At 38.5% G+C, this 15,802-nt stretch overlaps 1 protein-coding gene across 2 annotated transcripts in view; it reads left to right on the forward strand.

Moving 5' to 3' along the window:
• Window positions 1-15,802, forward strand: part of TBC1D12 (TBC1 domain family member 12) — a 50,416-nt gene that overhangs the window by 6,176 nt on the left and 28,438 nt on the right. For both annotated transcript variants that reach the window (XM_086752462.1, XM_086752464.1), the window contains exon 2: window positions 12,366-12,489. In XM_086752462.1, coding sequence (XP_086608588.1) covers window positions 12,366-12,489 — 124 coding nt within the window. The remainder of the gene's footprint in view (window positions 1-12,365; window positions 12,490-15,802) is intronic.

Genomic DNA, 15,802 nt, shown 5'->3' on the forward strand with positions numbered 1-15,802 from the left:
CTGTCAGGAGCCTGCCTTCCCCCCTCAAAAAAAGCTGGCTGAATAGATGTCACTTCTAAGACCTTAGAGCCATGTGTGTAATCTTCATCCATTTAAGCTACCCAAAGTATTGTTAGCAATTTCTACACTTGGTAGACGGTGTAATACTCTACATTGGTACAGATAACTGCACTAGGTGTCTTATAGTCCTAGTAGGATTTTTTCCGAAGTAGGTTCCCTTAAACTAATGCTGTGGGGGGTTTTTTTTTTGGTTGGTTGGTTTTTTTTTTGGGGGGGGGGGGGGGGAGGGGGGGGAGGGTCAAGCCAAGCAGCTGGAATTGCTATTTAGTGTGCTGTTGGAGTCCTAGCTTGTTTCGCTAAGGAGTGTTTTGCAGAGGCATTTAAACTTAATCTGAAAGCATCTTCTCCCATCTTCATTTTTCAGAAGGCTTTTTTCATTCCTTGGTCTCTTTTGCTTATTTTGTATCACAGAATTTCTTACAGACTCAATATATTGAGAGTAGTGTGAGAAAGTGTATGGGACCTCTCTTCTGAACAGGCTATGACTAAAAGGAGAATGTTTTACATAGAAAACAACAACCAAAGGAGGTCGCTTTAATCACAGCTGGCCTCTAAGAAAATGATAGTTTTATACTTTTGCTTTTCTGGCTGTTCAATTATTCATTAGGCTATTTTGTCTTGATTATTTAAGAATTAAAAAAAATAAAGGAGTTTAAGGATTTTGGTCACATTTCTTTCACATGGATGCAAAAATTACTTCTCAGTTTCTGGGAACTGCTCAGATATTTATGATATAAAGCGTATCATTTTTTATCCCTTATTGGTCTTTTTTGTTGTCCAGGTGGGAAGGGACCAAGTTTGTTAGACTGGGTGGTAGGCATTGCTTTAAGCTTCTCAAGCTGTGCTGTGTTTCTCAGCCTTTTTATTACTGCTTTCTAAGGAAGTGAAGCTTAGGCAGTTACTGCCCAGTCTCTCTAATATTGCAGCCTGTTAGCCAGGTTCAAACTTCTCTGAGATTGAGAGGACTCAACTGAAAAATCCTACAGGGTTTTGAATGAAGGCTGAGCATGAGGAGAGCCTGCAAAAGAGAGACTCTGCTAATTGGCTCTCTGTTTGCAGAAACCAGTCAGGTGTGCAAACCACCTGCAGAGCATATTGCTTCTGGCCTGGTATTGGGGTAGCAGTGTGAGAGGTGGATGGATGTTGTGTGGATGGACTTATGACTTCAATTAGTAGAAAACTAGTTTTGATGGTCATAGATGAGTTTCTTCTTCCAGAACTTCTGAGAGCCAAACACTCAGACTTGTAAATTTATTTCCTCCCCACTGAAAATAATACATGTAGCCTATGGGAGGAAGCTGTTTGCAGATATTTCTCCATCCTTCTCCAATGTACTCCTTTATTAAGAAGTAATCATGTTCAATTTCCATTGTTATATTTGGAACTTTTATTTAATGTGCTCTCGGGTAAGTGAAAGAGTCTGTCGTGATCAGGTGGTATAATAAAAGATGCTCTCTTGGCTCCCCTTGCCTAGGGCAGTTTGTTGATCTAAACAAACTTCCTGAAGGAAATATAGGAGTAGGCAAACTAAGTGATTGTCAAGAAGTAAAGGAGAAAAGGCATCAGAGATAGAGATCGACAGAACATCTATAGCCCTTCAGCCTCTGCTGGAGCCACAGAAACCCAGGCTGCTGCTGCCTCTGTTGCTGAGGTCTTGTTTGACGTGCTAAGGAAGATGCTATGGGAGAAGGGTGATTGTACTTCACACGTCTTTCTTGTGCTTGAAGAACAGCAAACCGTTGCTGATGCCAGCTCCTCTATTTTCTGTAGCCCAGGAGCTTGTCCCCCTGGTCAAGTCTCAGACCCTGCAAAGCTCAGTCCTATCTGTGTTGCTTCAGTTGCCTAATGCATCCAGTAATGTAGGACCTTGTCTGTCTCGCTGCTGGGCAATAATGAAGCTGTTTGTATGCTGGATGCCAGAAAGCTTTGCAGACCAGAATAACCATGAACTTCCAAAGGTATTCGGGTGGTTGCTACCTGTGAAATGGGAAGCAGTGGAGATTCTGGAGTGCAAAGTATCTCCAGTTTGCATGGCTGAGTGAACTGGGGTTGTTTAGCCTGGAGAAAAGGAAGCTGAGGCCTTATCGCTCTCTACAACTACCTGAAAGGAGGTTGTAGCAAGATGTGTGTTGATCTCCCTTTCCCAGGTAACAAGTGACAGAATGAGAGGAAATGGCCTCAAGTTGCACGAAGGGAGATTTAGACTGGATGTTAGGAAAAATTTCTTCACCGAAAGGATTGTCAAGCACTGGAACAGGCTGCCCAGGGAAGTGGTTGAGTCACCATCCCTGGAGGTATCTAAAAGACTTGTAGGCATGGTGCTTAGGGATATGGTTTAGTGGGACTTGGCGGTGCTAGGTTAACAGTCGGACTTGATGATCTTAAAGATCTTTTCCAACCTAAATGATTCTATGATTCTAGCTTTGTTGTTGTTGTAAACTTCAGGTGTTTAGCAACTTGCTGTTTCTCAAGTTCTGTAGGCAGCTGAGTGGTAGATTGGAGAATTTCTTCCTCACTTTGTAAAACGCAAAGCTGTCAGGCGAAACTGAAAGAATCTGGCTCTTGTGTATTAATATCAACTGTCTAAGATCAAAAAGGGATTCTTGCATTTTGTAGTATTTCTACAATTTATCACTGAAGCAGTGACATAAAATACTTTGTGAATTGCCAACTACAGCAGAAACCTGATACAGTGAGTGGCTACAAAAGTAGTACAGTAGTACTTTGTAGTACTGTTACACAGTTGAGTAGTCAACATACATTCTGTCTGGGAGCAGAAGGGAAAAATATTAAATGAGGTTTAACCAGCCTGGTCAGAGTAGTAAGTGTCACCAGCTCTTGGGACAGTCTTGAAAATGAAACTCTGCCCTGAACTTACAGTTCACAGGCTTGTAGGCTGTGTCAAAGGCTGGAAATCTTACATTTTCAAGACAAAGATGAGAATCTCATATAGGAATATTTGGACTGTAGGTATAGTGACTGCCCTAATAAAGCTGGTGACTTTTGCCTTAGCTGAAAGTGAGTTACTGCTAGAACAGTTTTAGGTAGTTTGCTTCATTAGGTTGTACTTTCCTAAGATTTCTTGGTGAGCTCATTGAAGAACTTGCTATTGTCAGGAAACAAAGGGAATGTCTCTTCCCTGCTTCTGGTATTTATTTGATCCTCTGTGAGCTGCTGTAGCTCATTAAGCTGGGGGGTGAGAAAATGTGGATGGCATTCTGTGGGATTAGTGGGTTGACTTGACTTGCAAGGTATGGAGAGTCTCGGAGTCGATGCTGCAAAAGGGAGCGTAGGACGTGGCTGGTGCAAGGAGGAGAAACGAGCTTCCCCTTAGTGGAGCTGAAACAGCTTGGCCATTATGTCTGTGTGGGAGGAAGGAGTTTTATTCCTCTAGCACTGTTTTGCTTATAGTATGTTGCTAGTTAACGAGCTGTGGCTTTGCTGGAATAAGTATTCCTGGCCATGCAAGAAATAGCAGAACATCAGTAGTCAAATGGTAGAAGTTCTACACTTCTTGCAGCTGTGATCTAGGATTTTGGTTTAGATTTTGTGGACAGGTGACATTTGGTTATTATTACAGAAGATTAACCTTAGTGTTTGGTGTTGAGTCAAAATAGCTGCTGAACTACCTGATCAAATATGAAGGTAATAGACTAGTTTGGCATAGAGCACTATTTTGCTAGTTCACTCTGAAAAGTAAAGGCAAGGCTACACCTTTACTTTATCTTCCCTTACTCTTCTTGTACTTGAGCATTCTGAAACTTAACCAAGTCTGTCACCTTGCGTATGTGTCTGCCTCTGTACTGTATGTTTTGAAATGCTTGAGCCTGTCTGCAGAGCTGAGCTGTGCAACACTTCTTGTTAAAAGTATAATGTAGACTGCTGAAATACTGTTTACCAGTAAGTGTTCTGTACAGAGTATTCTGTGATACTGCTAAATGCTTTCAACTCAAAACTTCCCAGGTGTTCGTGTGCCTGTAGTAAAAGTGTTTTGCCAGCGGGGTTTGTAATGCCGCTTAGGGACTGGTATCAACTAGGAGCTTGAAAAATAGGGTTGATCTAATTTAGTCTCTTCAGTGCAGTTCCATAATAAGTTCTGTTAATCTTTGTGTCCTCTCTAAGAGGGCAGAAACCACCTTCTTCCCTACCCCTCAGTCCTTAGCAGCTACTCCCTGACAGCTCGTTAGATTTCAGGTATACCTAATTGTAGCTGAGGCTTTAGTTGACCAGTAATGCCAATGGAAATGTCTGTTTCTTTTAAAAAAAAAAAAATACTGCAGGCTTGGTCTTACTGAAGGTGCATGCTCTCCTGGTTAGGATTTTTTTTGTTTCCTTATTTTAATTTTTTGGAGGAGGAGGAGGAAACCAAAAACTTGCTTGTATAGCACTTACGACTGAAGTTCTAGAGTATTACAGATGCAAACATTGAAGTTCATTTGGAAAGGGTGGTTTGGGATACCTTTTGAGTTGTGTTGGTGTGGAGAGAAAGAGGAGATCTTTACTGCTAAAAGCTGCTGAAACTAGAAACATCCTGTAATAGATATGTGTTTGAGGGTAACGAAATTTAGAGCAGCTGATGTCTAGCTTCTCCTTGCAGCAAAGTGGTGGAAGATGTGACCGGTAAAATCAGTTGGGTCTCATCTCCCCCAGTATACGGCAGAGCTTGGGAACTTGTGCTCAGAGCAACTGTGTAAGTGTATTGAATCAAAGTGGACTGACATTATTCAAACTAAAAATGTAGAATATGTAATAAATTCTAAATTTATTCATGTTTTGTTCTAAATCTGTGTTAAGAATTTTAAACTAAACCTAAAAGCACTTACATGTTAACTTACAAATTCAAGTTGAAATTTGAGCGTAAAGGATGAGTTGAAAAGTATGTATGTGAAGTAGAGAGTATTTGCTCTTAATATTTTTGTATTGATGTTGCTTTTCCAGCCATAGCTAATAATGTGAGAAAACACTTCTGAGCATGTGAAAGTGAGCAAATAGCTCTTGGATAATGTAATATAATTCAGACCTAAAATAACGGGGACACTCTGTCCATTGGTCTAAGAAATAATTACTATGTGCACTCTGAACATACATTGTAACTTTTGGGACACTTTTTTATTAATTCCTACGAATGGTGTACTGTATATAAACAATTTAGAATGTAGAAATAGAATCCTACTTGTGTTGCTCTGCAAGGTTTGTAAGTGGCTAACCAAAAAGGTTTTGTTTCCTTTTAGTGATTAATTATTTATGCTTAGAGTTGAGTTTGTTTCTCTATGTAAATTATTGAAAAGTATTGGTTAAAGCAGAGGAGCTAATTGTCTATAATCAAGCAATATTTTTCTGCTGTTGCTTCCAAATTGTTGCACATACAGTCTTAACAGAATGGAAAAAACTTAAGTGTGAAGAAAACTTCTGTTGTGTTCTTAAGCAGCTTTTATGTTTTACACATTGTAATGTGAATGTAATCATTCTTGTTATGTACTTAGTTATTGTCATGGACGAATACGGAATTGCAAGCTTGCAGAGGTCTTCAGAATTTGTGCAGACTGTCCCAAAAGTATGGTTTTAAGTCAAAATTATTAATTTTAATGCTACACCAGTAAAAATCCATCTATGACAGTTCGTGGGACATACCTCTTCTAGCTCCTCCCTGATACAGCTCTCTGGACAAAGATTATTAGGTACATAAGTAGTTTCCTTATCAAGTTGTCTTTCAGCTAATTCAAATTTCAACCATAGAGCTATTTTGTATATGTCTAGGAAGCTTATTTAAAAATTAGCATAGGGATGGAGCAAGAACAGACTATGTGCACAAGCAGAACTCTAATCCTTCTGAATCAATTTTATTGTAATATACAATTTTACATGAGTCTTGTTACTTCCCATTCCTTTTACAAATTATGATGTTTTATTGGAATCAGTGGATTTCTAGTCTACTTCAATTATTGCAGAGAAATGCAACTTCCAGGGATTTTGACTGCATTGTTGTAATTATATTTAAAACAAGCAAACAGAAAACCTAGACTGTTTTTTGCCCAACTCAGTGCTCATTTGTAGCATTAATTCTATGCCGAATTCTTCCTCTAAGCCTTTGTGATTCTGAGAGGAAGAGTTGCAGGGTAGAGTAAGGATGCTCTTGATGTGATGCTGATTCCTTCCTGTTTGTGTCTTACTTCACTGGATTTAACATGAGAAGGTTGTCTTATGCAGTGTCTAATAACAAGTACTGGATGCTTAATAAAAAGGAAAACATGATCAACCCACACTTCCTTTGTGAGTGCTTGCGGCTTTCAAACCTTGTTTACTCAGTACTTCCCTGTTATCATAGATCTTGAAAGGTGAATGCAATGAGAAGAAATGATTGTTGATTGACAATTACAGTAAACCAGATTGTTGTGTATGTAGAGTAAAAGTCAGAAAAATGTTTTAACAGCAAGGTTTTTTTTTTTTCTAAAGTAATTTTTAGTACTCTAATATAATTTAAGAGGTCACTTGTTGGAGCTATTGTATTTGTGAATTGGTGAATAAACATTTTGAGCAAGGCCAAAGTTACCTGGCAAGGGAGGTAAATTGGAGGATAGTAGTCTAGCTTTCAGTATCAAGATTTAAACACAGTATTCATTTATTTCTAAGATAACCCTGAATTCTGAATATTTATTTGGGAAAAAAGTTTCTTTGGTGCCCTGCTTCAAGGCTTGAAGTTTTGCAAGTATTGCTTTCTAGCGATGCCCATAGTTTTCTGTTGTCTAAAATGGCGCAACATTTTGAATTAGATTTGTGTATTAAAGCGAGCTGTAAGAAAGGCATGCTTGGTTGTTCAGATGATGATCATGTTTTAGTCTCTCTTCTGAGACCGTATCCTTGTCTCAGTATTTGCACTTGATTTTTGCCACTTTTTGTCATGCAGGATTATCAAATTTTAGAAAGATAGGCTCACTTTACTGTGCTTCACACTGATACTCAGATGGCTCAGGTATAAGATCCAACCTTCCTCTGCACTTGGAATTTGTATATAGGTAACTAAAACCAGCAGAACAGGTAAAGCTTGGATCTGAAGGTGGAGTTCTAATGACTTGATTCTCTGACGCCTAATAAGTAGAATGATGCTGCAACCTTTCCGTCGATGTGGAGGAGGCAAATCCCTATTAGGACGCCTGTCTGCTTTGGCTGACTAATTATCTGAGTTTGCTATGCCTTTTAAAAATCTGATTGGAACTGCATTACTAGACTCTCTGGCTAAACAGTTAGGATGGCTTTCTAGGCAATCACCTTCAGAGTACCATAACAATGCAGAGTAAGCTATATGCACCAGGACTGCATTTTAGCTTGCCATCTTGCAACTTAGTTGCATTTCACAGATTTCTAAACTACTATTTTCTTTTTCCTTTGTGGCTCTAGGGCAGTTCATGCTCCTGCTTCTCTAACGGGTTAGAATAGCTGTGCTGCTGAACACTTCCTTTAGTTCTGTAGCATTCCAGGCTGGGACTGGCACTTCACAGGTGATGTTGAACGTATGAGTTTAAAGGTTAGAGGTTACAGTTTTATGGAGAGAGTGGAGAGGTGAGTCAGGATCTATATCTTGTTTTAAAACTAAAGACTAAGGGCAGATAAAAGCTTGTGAATGCTATTTCCAAGTATTGTTGTTAAGAACACTGGACTCAAATGGGAGTTTTAGGGAAAAATGAGATGTAAATAATGTTGATTGCTTCCAACAATGCAGTAGTATATCTCAACAACATCAGGGCTCTGAATCATCAGATATGATTCTTTTGGCAGGTTCCTTTGAGGCTCAAAGTTAAGATTCGAAACCCAAGGATGTGCTTTTGGAGTGGGAAGGAAAGCAACTTCAGCTTTTGTTGGGATGCACCAAGCAGCAAAATACTCATAGCCTGTTACTGACACACAGTGGAGTTGTAGAAAGGGAAGGTCAGTGTGTGTTATCTATGCTAAAAGAACTGTAGCAAAATGACAGCTTGAAACAAAACTTGAGTTTGATGTTTTTTGGTCTGATAAAAGACTATCACAAGACTACTTGGTCCTGTGGAGAACTGAGTCATTTATACCTAGGGGGAGAGTGCTGAAGTTGTACCCAGCCTGGTGCCTTTTCTACCTGCTGATGTTCATGGTTGCCGCTGTTCAAAGCACTTCAGCTTTCTTTGAGTGGCTGTTGTGCAAATAAGTCAGCCCAGTTTCTAGCCTGCTGTTGAATGGAAGATTGAAGTAATTGTCTCTGGTATTTTCCAGTAACTTCCTCTAAAACTTGGAAATCTGTCATCCTCTTGGTCTGGCACATAGCTGGCTCAAAAAGTGGACGAAAGTTTTGTGTTCAGATTTTATGGAGGGGCAGGGGGGAAGCCAAAACCCCAAAGTAAACAAGAAAAAGCCCATTCAAATATCAAGTTCTATGTATCTCCTTCTGAAACTTAATTCTAACTGCACTTAGACTTCACAAATTTATCTTAAACAGCAACAAAAAAGTGATTTGAAAAGCAAAGGCAGAGTGGAAACAAGCAATTACATTACTAGAGCATCGTATTGATACCGCTATGGAAGTGGTTAACATCTTTGAATTACTGAACCATCAGGATGGTAAAACTCTTGCAGAGAGTGCCATGGGCACAGGCAGGAGTAGTTGAAGCAATGTTGTTAAATAATGAAGAAAACTGCCACTTGTAGCTGTTACTACAGCTGCTGTAGTTATGTGATCGTGAGAGCCCATAGATTTTTGTGTAGTGTCATCCAAGCCATGTCAGGAAGGGATGTCTTGGTATATGCCAGCAATGGCTTCTTATTCTGCAGCGCTTCAGTTCCTTTTCAAGCTCTTCTCTGCACCTACTGAAACATTTTTGAGTGACATTTGAGAATGTTAATATGCATTCCAGTGTGGTTATATAAAACTAGCAGGGGAAAAAAAAGCTTGCAGCTTTTCCACTGGGCTTTTGTAAACTAGAGCTTAATTCAACAAACTAATTTAATACTTCTATCCCACAGGTCCTTTCAGGAGAGAGCATTATTCATTCTAAAGCGTAGGCTTCTTTTTAAGGAATTTTGAGGTTTTCAAATGGATTTTGAGATTCTGTACCAAAATGCTATTGACTTTCTAGGCAGTCTCAATGGATGACTTTTCCTGGGATCAGTGAAACTCATGAATATTCTAAGCAGCAACAAATATATCAAACCAGTACACTTCCTGCAGTTCAGTGAATGCAACTTGTAAGCGTTCACAGATGCTGTTCCTTAACAGGGCTTTTGTAAGGCTTTACTGTTGTCAACAGCACATCAGATGTGACGCTGTTAGCTGCTGAAACAATGTATTAAAAGCGTCCTTCCATCTTCAGCAAAGCTTATTTGTAAACCTCCTATTAATTTCTCTTGGATTAGAATTCCTATGTGAGGTTTATTCTGACATGATATAAACTTTGATCAGCTTTCTGCCTTCACAAGAAACAGACTTCAGTAAAAGTAAAATTGTATATTTTCACTTGTGCATTCATAAAAAGCAAAACGAGCCTTCGCTTAATTCAGTACACTAAGAAATATTTTTTAAAAAGCCCTCAAGATTCATTATGGTGGGAACTGTGTTCCTGAAGGTTTGTTTATATGTTGTATTTGTTTAAATTTTTTTTTAAATAAAATCTTGAAAGAGCCATGAGCATGCCTAAATCTTTTGTACAGAAATATTAATTAAAACCTTCTGTGTGTTTACACATTTTTCCTTTTTAAATCTACCAGCTTCCTGGTTAATCATCAAACAGCTTTGATACAGTGACAGATTGCCATCGGTGTTCAAGGCATACATCTTTTCAGCTTCCTCATGCAATGGACCTGAACTGCTAGGTAATCCTGGTGGTATTCCATAGCCTGTGCAGAGACTGGCTGGTTATGGCTATCCATGAAGTCAAGATGCATGAGCTGTTCTTTATTTCAAGACTGGTACTCCAGAATGTATCTTCCTGCATACCTGCTTTTTAAAAAATATTTTTTCCTACTATTAAGTTCAAATACAGCTGCTGCAATAGTTGATGATTTAAGGGCAAGGTTGTAATGTAGCATTTAGTGATGTGTTGTTGGTCTTTAGAATACTTTTTCTTGATGATTCTTTGAAGACTCCTTTTGAAGACAATGGAAAGCACTGTGAAAGGTGTCCTGTACTTGTGAAATGAGTCCTTGTTATTTACATAAGCACACTTTTTTACATCTCTCTTTTTTTTTTTTTTTTTTTTCTTTTCTTTTCTTATGAATGGTCCTGTTCATTTCACTAATGGTATGCAGTCCTGGGACTGACTGAGGACAGTGTCTTTTAAAGATGTTGGTGCCATGCCTTGGCTTTTTCATCAGCCCTTCATTCCAGGTCATGTGTCAGAAACTGCTAGTTTGGTATTCTGGGTGCTTGCTTTGCTTCCACAGGGATGGACTAAGGTATTGCGAGTTTCCCAAATGGAGACAGAGTTGTGGGATGCACAGATCACAACCAACGCTTACTAGAACACCTTCTACTAATTAAGCTATTATTAATAGTAACAGTTTGATTCCCTTAGGGGCAGGTAACTATTCATACAATGCAGGCAATTATTCCCAAACATGCTTACTCAGTTACTGGGTTCGAACAACAACTGGGAGACCTCCGCAGACGTGGCAGGCTGTCCTGATGCACCGAACAGCTTCTATGTGGATGTTTTTTTTAAAAAAAATAATAATAAAGTGCCCTTTCAGAGAATTTTTTTTTTTATTAGATCTGTATGTCATGTCATACTCCCTGCCTTGTAGTAGCGGGTGCTTTCTTGAATGCTCTCTCTTATCTTTTTTTTAGCAACCTGTTGTTGATGGTAGCATGTGCTGGTGGCCTCGAATAGAGTGAGCAGTCTTAGTGTTCCGAGTTTCTTGGTTCTCCTACATTCCACAGGACTACTAGTCTTGAGCTTACCAGTTCTTGGGAGACTTTCACGCTTTATCAGCATCTACTACTTCTTCTTTCTAGCTTGCTGTGTTCTGGTGGCTACATCTTCAACTGCACGCAAGTATCTGTAGAGTCTGTTCACGCAAACTTGCACAGAAGGGATTTTTGTGACAATGTTTGCTTGTTTCCCAAATAACAGAAGACATTCTGGGAACTGAAAAAAACTATTTTTATTTGAAAGCTATACAATGTCTTACAAACACTAACAGTTCCTAATTGTAATACTATGCTGCATGGTCAGAAACCCTGGTAGCACTGGAATTTAGGAGTGATGGTGCACTTTTCAGACAGATTGCGGTTGTTGAAGCACACTACTTCTATCTGGGCAACAGTAAGAGATTGTTTTCTGTGCACAAATGTGAATGCATTCAATTTGAGAAGGAAATGTATTTTAAAACACAGCAAATGCTTTAAATGAAGAATAAATCTGGGGATCTCTTTCCAGAGAAAGAGTGAAAGTGCAAGGTTAGCTAGTTAACACTGCACTAAACCCTCTTCTAATAAAAGTGCTCCATATTCTGTTCACTTAGAGGTCAACTTGCAAGCATCTTGAGAAGTAACCTTACAGACTACTTAACTTTTAATCCTGTGTTATTCATAAGTTTCTGGAAAGTAACTTCTTTCATTTTCAAAGCACTTGTACATAGCATACTCTGTGGGAGCTTGTGATTGGAGTGGAATAGTACAGCTGTGTACCTGGACAAGTGGTTGCTAATATGATCTTGTGGTGGTTGGCTTTCGAAGAAGTAATAGAGCAATGCACTCATCTGCCTGTTTGAGTGTAATTGCTTTAGGCACTGACAAAGGTTGTCTGCTAAACAGAAGCTGGGTGCATGTTCCCTGGTTTTCTAGTCTGTGTTACGAAAGTTGAAGGTACAAAGATTGCAGAAAATGTTAGTAGAAGTAATAATTCACTGTTTCTTTTTTAAATCTATAAGTTACACCATGATTTCCAGCTGTTTTATTTTCAGTCTCCAAATAGCTCTGCAAGATACACTAAAACAAACCCCAAACAGAAGTCTGAGACCTGTTTCATGCTGCTAACTTACATTTAACAAAGTGTCCAGTATTACTAAAAGAGCTCTGATACTGCTCAGAGTAGCTTAGAATTCAGAGGTAAAACTGAGTGTTAAGTACAAATATATTGGTATCAAAGCACCTGTAATGAAAGCTGCTCCACTTCAAGTTAATTATTTTAAAGTATAAGAGGAAGCTAAGGTAGCACCTTATGCATTTTCTGAGCAGTAAATCTCTCTGTTGGTGAACGTGATTTAAAGAAATGTAAGTGGGTATAAATATAATTTATATTTATATACTTATAAACAAAAAGAAAACCCTCCTCTCTTTTCAGAAACTTTTTCACTAAAAGGACAAAGGAACTCAAACCTGCTGTCCAAAGTGCTCCTGGTTGGAAGTTGTTTGGAAAAGTCCCACCCAGGGAAAACCTTCCAAAAGATTCCAAAATTATTCAGCAGGTGAGTAAACGTCACACAACTCTAGGTACAAAACTTGTAAAACTGAATGCATAGATATTGTAGTTCTTGGCTATTATCTCCGCCTTGTTATTCTAGAACCATAGAGTGCTCTGGAAAGACTCTTCTGGGGCTTTATCTAAAGAATAGTAGTTACTGAGAAGGAGTGTGAGTTGTATGATTATCTAGTACCTTCTTCAGTACATTTCAGTACTTATAAAATGCATGTTCCAAAAGCATATAAGCCATTTAGGTCAAAATATCAGAACTTTTATTAATTTCCTGTTACATTTTTGCCTTATTTAACAGGGTATGCTACATTTTTTAGTGGTAAAGTGACTGTGAAATACTCAAGGCTTCCTTTATGAAGTTCAGTTCTGGGTTACTTTTGCCTGTTTTGTGCAATAAAACCATAGTCATATTTGTATATTCAGTTTTTCTTCAAAGTAGATATTAATCTAGTAAAATTTATCCTCTTAAAGCACTCATGGCTATTCTAGTGCTAACAAACTGTTTGTTGCTTTTGGATTTTTTTTTTTGTTGGTTGATTGTTTTTAATCTAACTCATCTTTCCATTGTCCTTCTTGCCTAGAATACTTGCTGTATGGGTAACCTGTGACAAATTGCTTAGAATTCTGAAAGATATAATCTTGTTTCTCTTAGACTTTTAATCTCAGTCAAGGTATTTTTGATTCAAAATAGTACTGTAAGTTGAACTTATTTTGGAGTTACTGGGATACTACAGAAAGGTAATACTGATTTCTGTCCCCCGATACCAAGTTGCATTTCCATATATTTCCATATATTGTTCATGGGAGTCTGTCTTCAATTTGATAAAATAATAATAAAATGGCACAGTCTTTAAAGATGAGCAGTTGGTAATGTATAATTAACTTCATGTTAGCATGCAATCCTGAAGTTGAAAGATCTGTTGACATAAGGAAAGTGAGCGTCCCTTGTGTTGGTGCAAACAGTAACTTGAATCTCTTGAGAGCTGCTTTCTCTTTGTCTCCTTTCTTATATTCCATATAAGTGTTTGGCAGGTGCAAATGGCTGTGAATGGAGCAGTGTTTAGCCACCTTCTAGAAAGAGCTTCGTGGTGAAGAGGGCCTTTTGGGAGCAACTAAAATGAAAAATGAGAGGTTCTTTTGAAGGACTTGTAACAGGACTGGTCACACAATGAAATGTTGTAGGAAAATTAGGAGATTGCAGCAAAGTGCTATTTACTCTGAAGTAAACTGGATTAATTTTTCAACGTTTTCAAATACAATTTTCTGTATTTAAATTGTTTCCCTTTTTGAGTGGGAGAGGACAAGTGTTCTTTCTTAGTTTACTTGCATAAGGCCAACAGCATTAATTTGCTATGAAAATACTGTGGTAAATCCACATGTTTTTCCCATCCTGAGAAATGGAGAATGTGCACAATGCTACCAGTTATGTGCTTCCCATTTTCTAGTAAAAAGATGTTTGTTCTGGGGAGCAAGTCATAATCTGCAGAAATAGTCGTCTTCTCTTATCTTGTTGTCATTCAGTGACTGTTTTTCTTTTTAAACTGTAGTGTTCCCACTTTTTAACTTCTCCAAAGTGGCAGAAAAGCAACTATATTAAAACCATCTATTGTCTTTAAACATGATTGAGTTGGTCCTGGTCACTAGTCATGTGGTTTGTGTTATAATGGTTGCCAGATTAGGGTCACTATTGGATTTATATAATCTTGAGTAAAGTGTCCGTAATAGCTAATATTTTTAGCTTCTAATTTAAATAAAACATGCATGGTGTTTAGATAAAGCATCGTGAACAAAGATATACAGTTATGAAAGGGGGAATGCAGATTGATGGTGTACTCTGCACAGAGAGCTACAATACCTGAGAAAATTTGATTCTTAAATTGAGAGGTGACCCTAATGTCTCCATATTTAACATATGTCAGATGTCTTTAAAATTTACAATCTAGCTTCTTCTGCATATATGTTTGAAGAAAAGAGTGGGGTTTTTTTTTCTCAAAAATGTTCAAATTAGCTAAGCTGGCAATGGGGTAAAATGAATAGAGGCACTTCTGGTTATTGAAGATCCTACATGGAGCATCTCTACAAACTTCCAGATTGACTTTCTAAATTGAAGTCAAGAGATCAAGTGTGATCTGAAATAAAAACCTGCATTTTTTTTCCCAATGTTTTTAGCCATCTGTGATCAGAACAATGGCTACTCACTGTTTATCAGCTTTTATAAAATGAACTTCTAGGTGTGAGACTATGCAGGTAGAATAGGCTTAAGCTGTAGGCAACTTGCCCGTGAAGGAGTTCATGGTAGTTCATTATTTGCAACAAGTCTTCCCATTCCTGAGTGGCTGTGGTGTTCTGCATGGTTGAACACAAAGTTCTATGATTTCACTGATGCCAGTGGCCAGCTTTGGGAGGGTGCAAATAAACCCTTAGTTAAGGAAACTCAGTAATGAGTCAGCATCCTTCAGATGAAAAATGAGATCTTAAGAAGCCCTTTTGCAGGAAAAATTAACTTGCAACAGGAAAAACTTTGTAATTAATAGAAGGAGGAAGTCTTTTAGGTAAGGGTAATGCTTATATCAAAGGCTTATGGCAATATTGTGAAGCTTAAAGGACTTTCCTATTAGTAAAACAAGAAAAAGATTGCATCACTGTAGATTTATAGTCGAAAGGGTGGTAGAGCTCATGCCTTGTTTCCATCCTGGCTGATGGAAGCCTCCTGTGTTATCTTTGTTTTGGTAAGGATGAGGTACTAAATGGATAATTATAATCAAATGAATGCTTGTGGCTCCCAGAGACTGTCTGTCAGCTAGACATTCTATATATGCCTCTGCATGGAGGTCAGGTAGTGATTCTAATATCTTGAATAACTTCCAAGAAAATCTGGAAACTTAATTTGGGATACTGTTTCAGACATTTTTCAGACAGTGATGCTAGCCAGCTCTGCCTTCAGAGATTGATGAATATTACTGTAAATAATTTCTTTGCAAGTTTCTTAGCATATGTAGAAAAAGATAAACATTTTTGTCAAAAAGCAACTGGCAGGGCTTGCCTGGCTGGGGAGATGGCAGAGTCCCCTGCGGCTGTGCTGCCATCAGCATGCTTTGGGCGAGATGCTCTAGCTCAAACTGGGTCAGAGGTTGAAAGTTCTCGGCAGCTGTCTCTCCTCGCTCGCAGCTGCTGGCACGCTCGTCTCTCCTTGGATTTAGAGCTGCCCAAGCAGGATGTGATTGAGGCCAACTCTTTTGCTGGACATCTCCCTCCTCTGGGCTTCCTTCCTTCACTGTTTTTTAAAAAGGGAAAATAGCTAAACT

Source organism: Chlamydotis macqueenii, chromosome 7, assembly GCF_036417535.1.
Source record: "Chlamydotis macqueenii isolate bChlMac1 chromosome 7, bChlMac1.mat, whole genome shotgun sequence".
In the NCBI taxonomy this organism is placed as follows: domain Eukaryota; kingdom Metazoa; phylum Chordata; class Aves; order Otidiformes; family Otididae; genus Chlamydotis; species Chlamydotis macqueenii.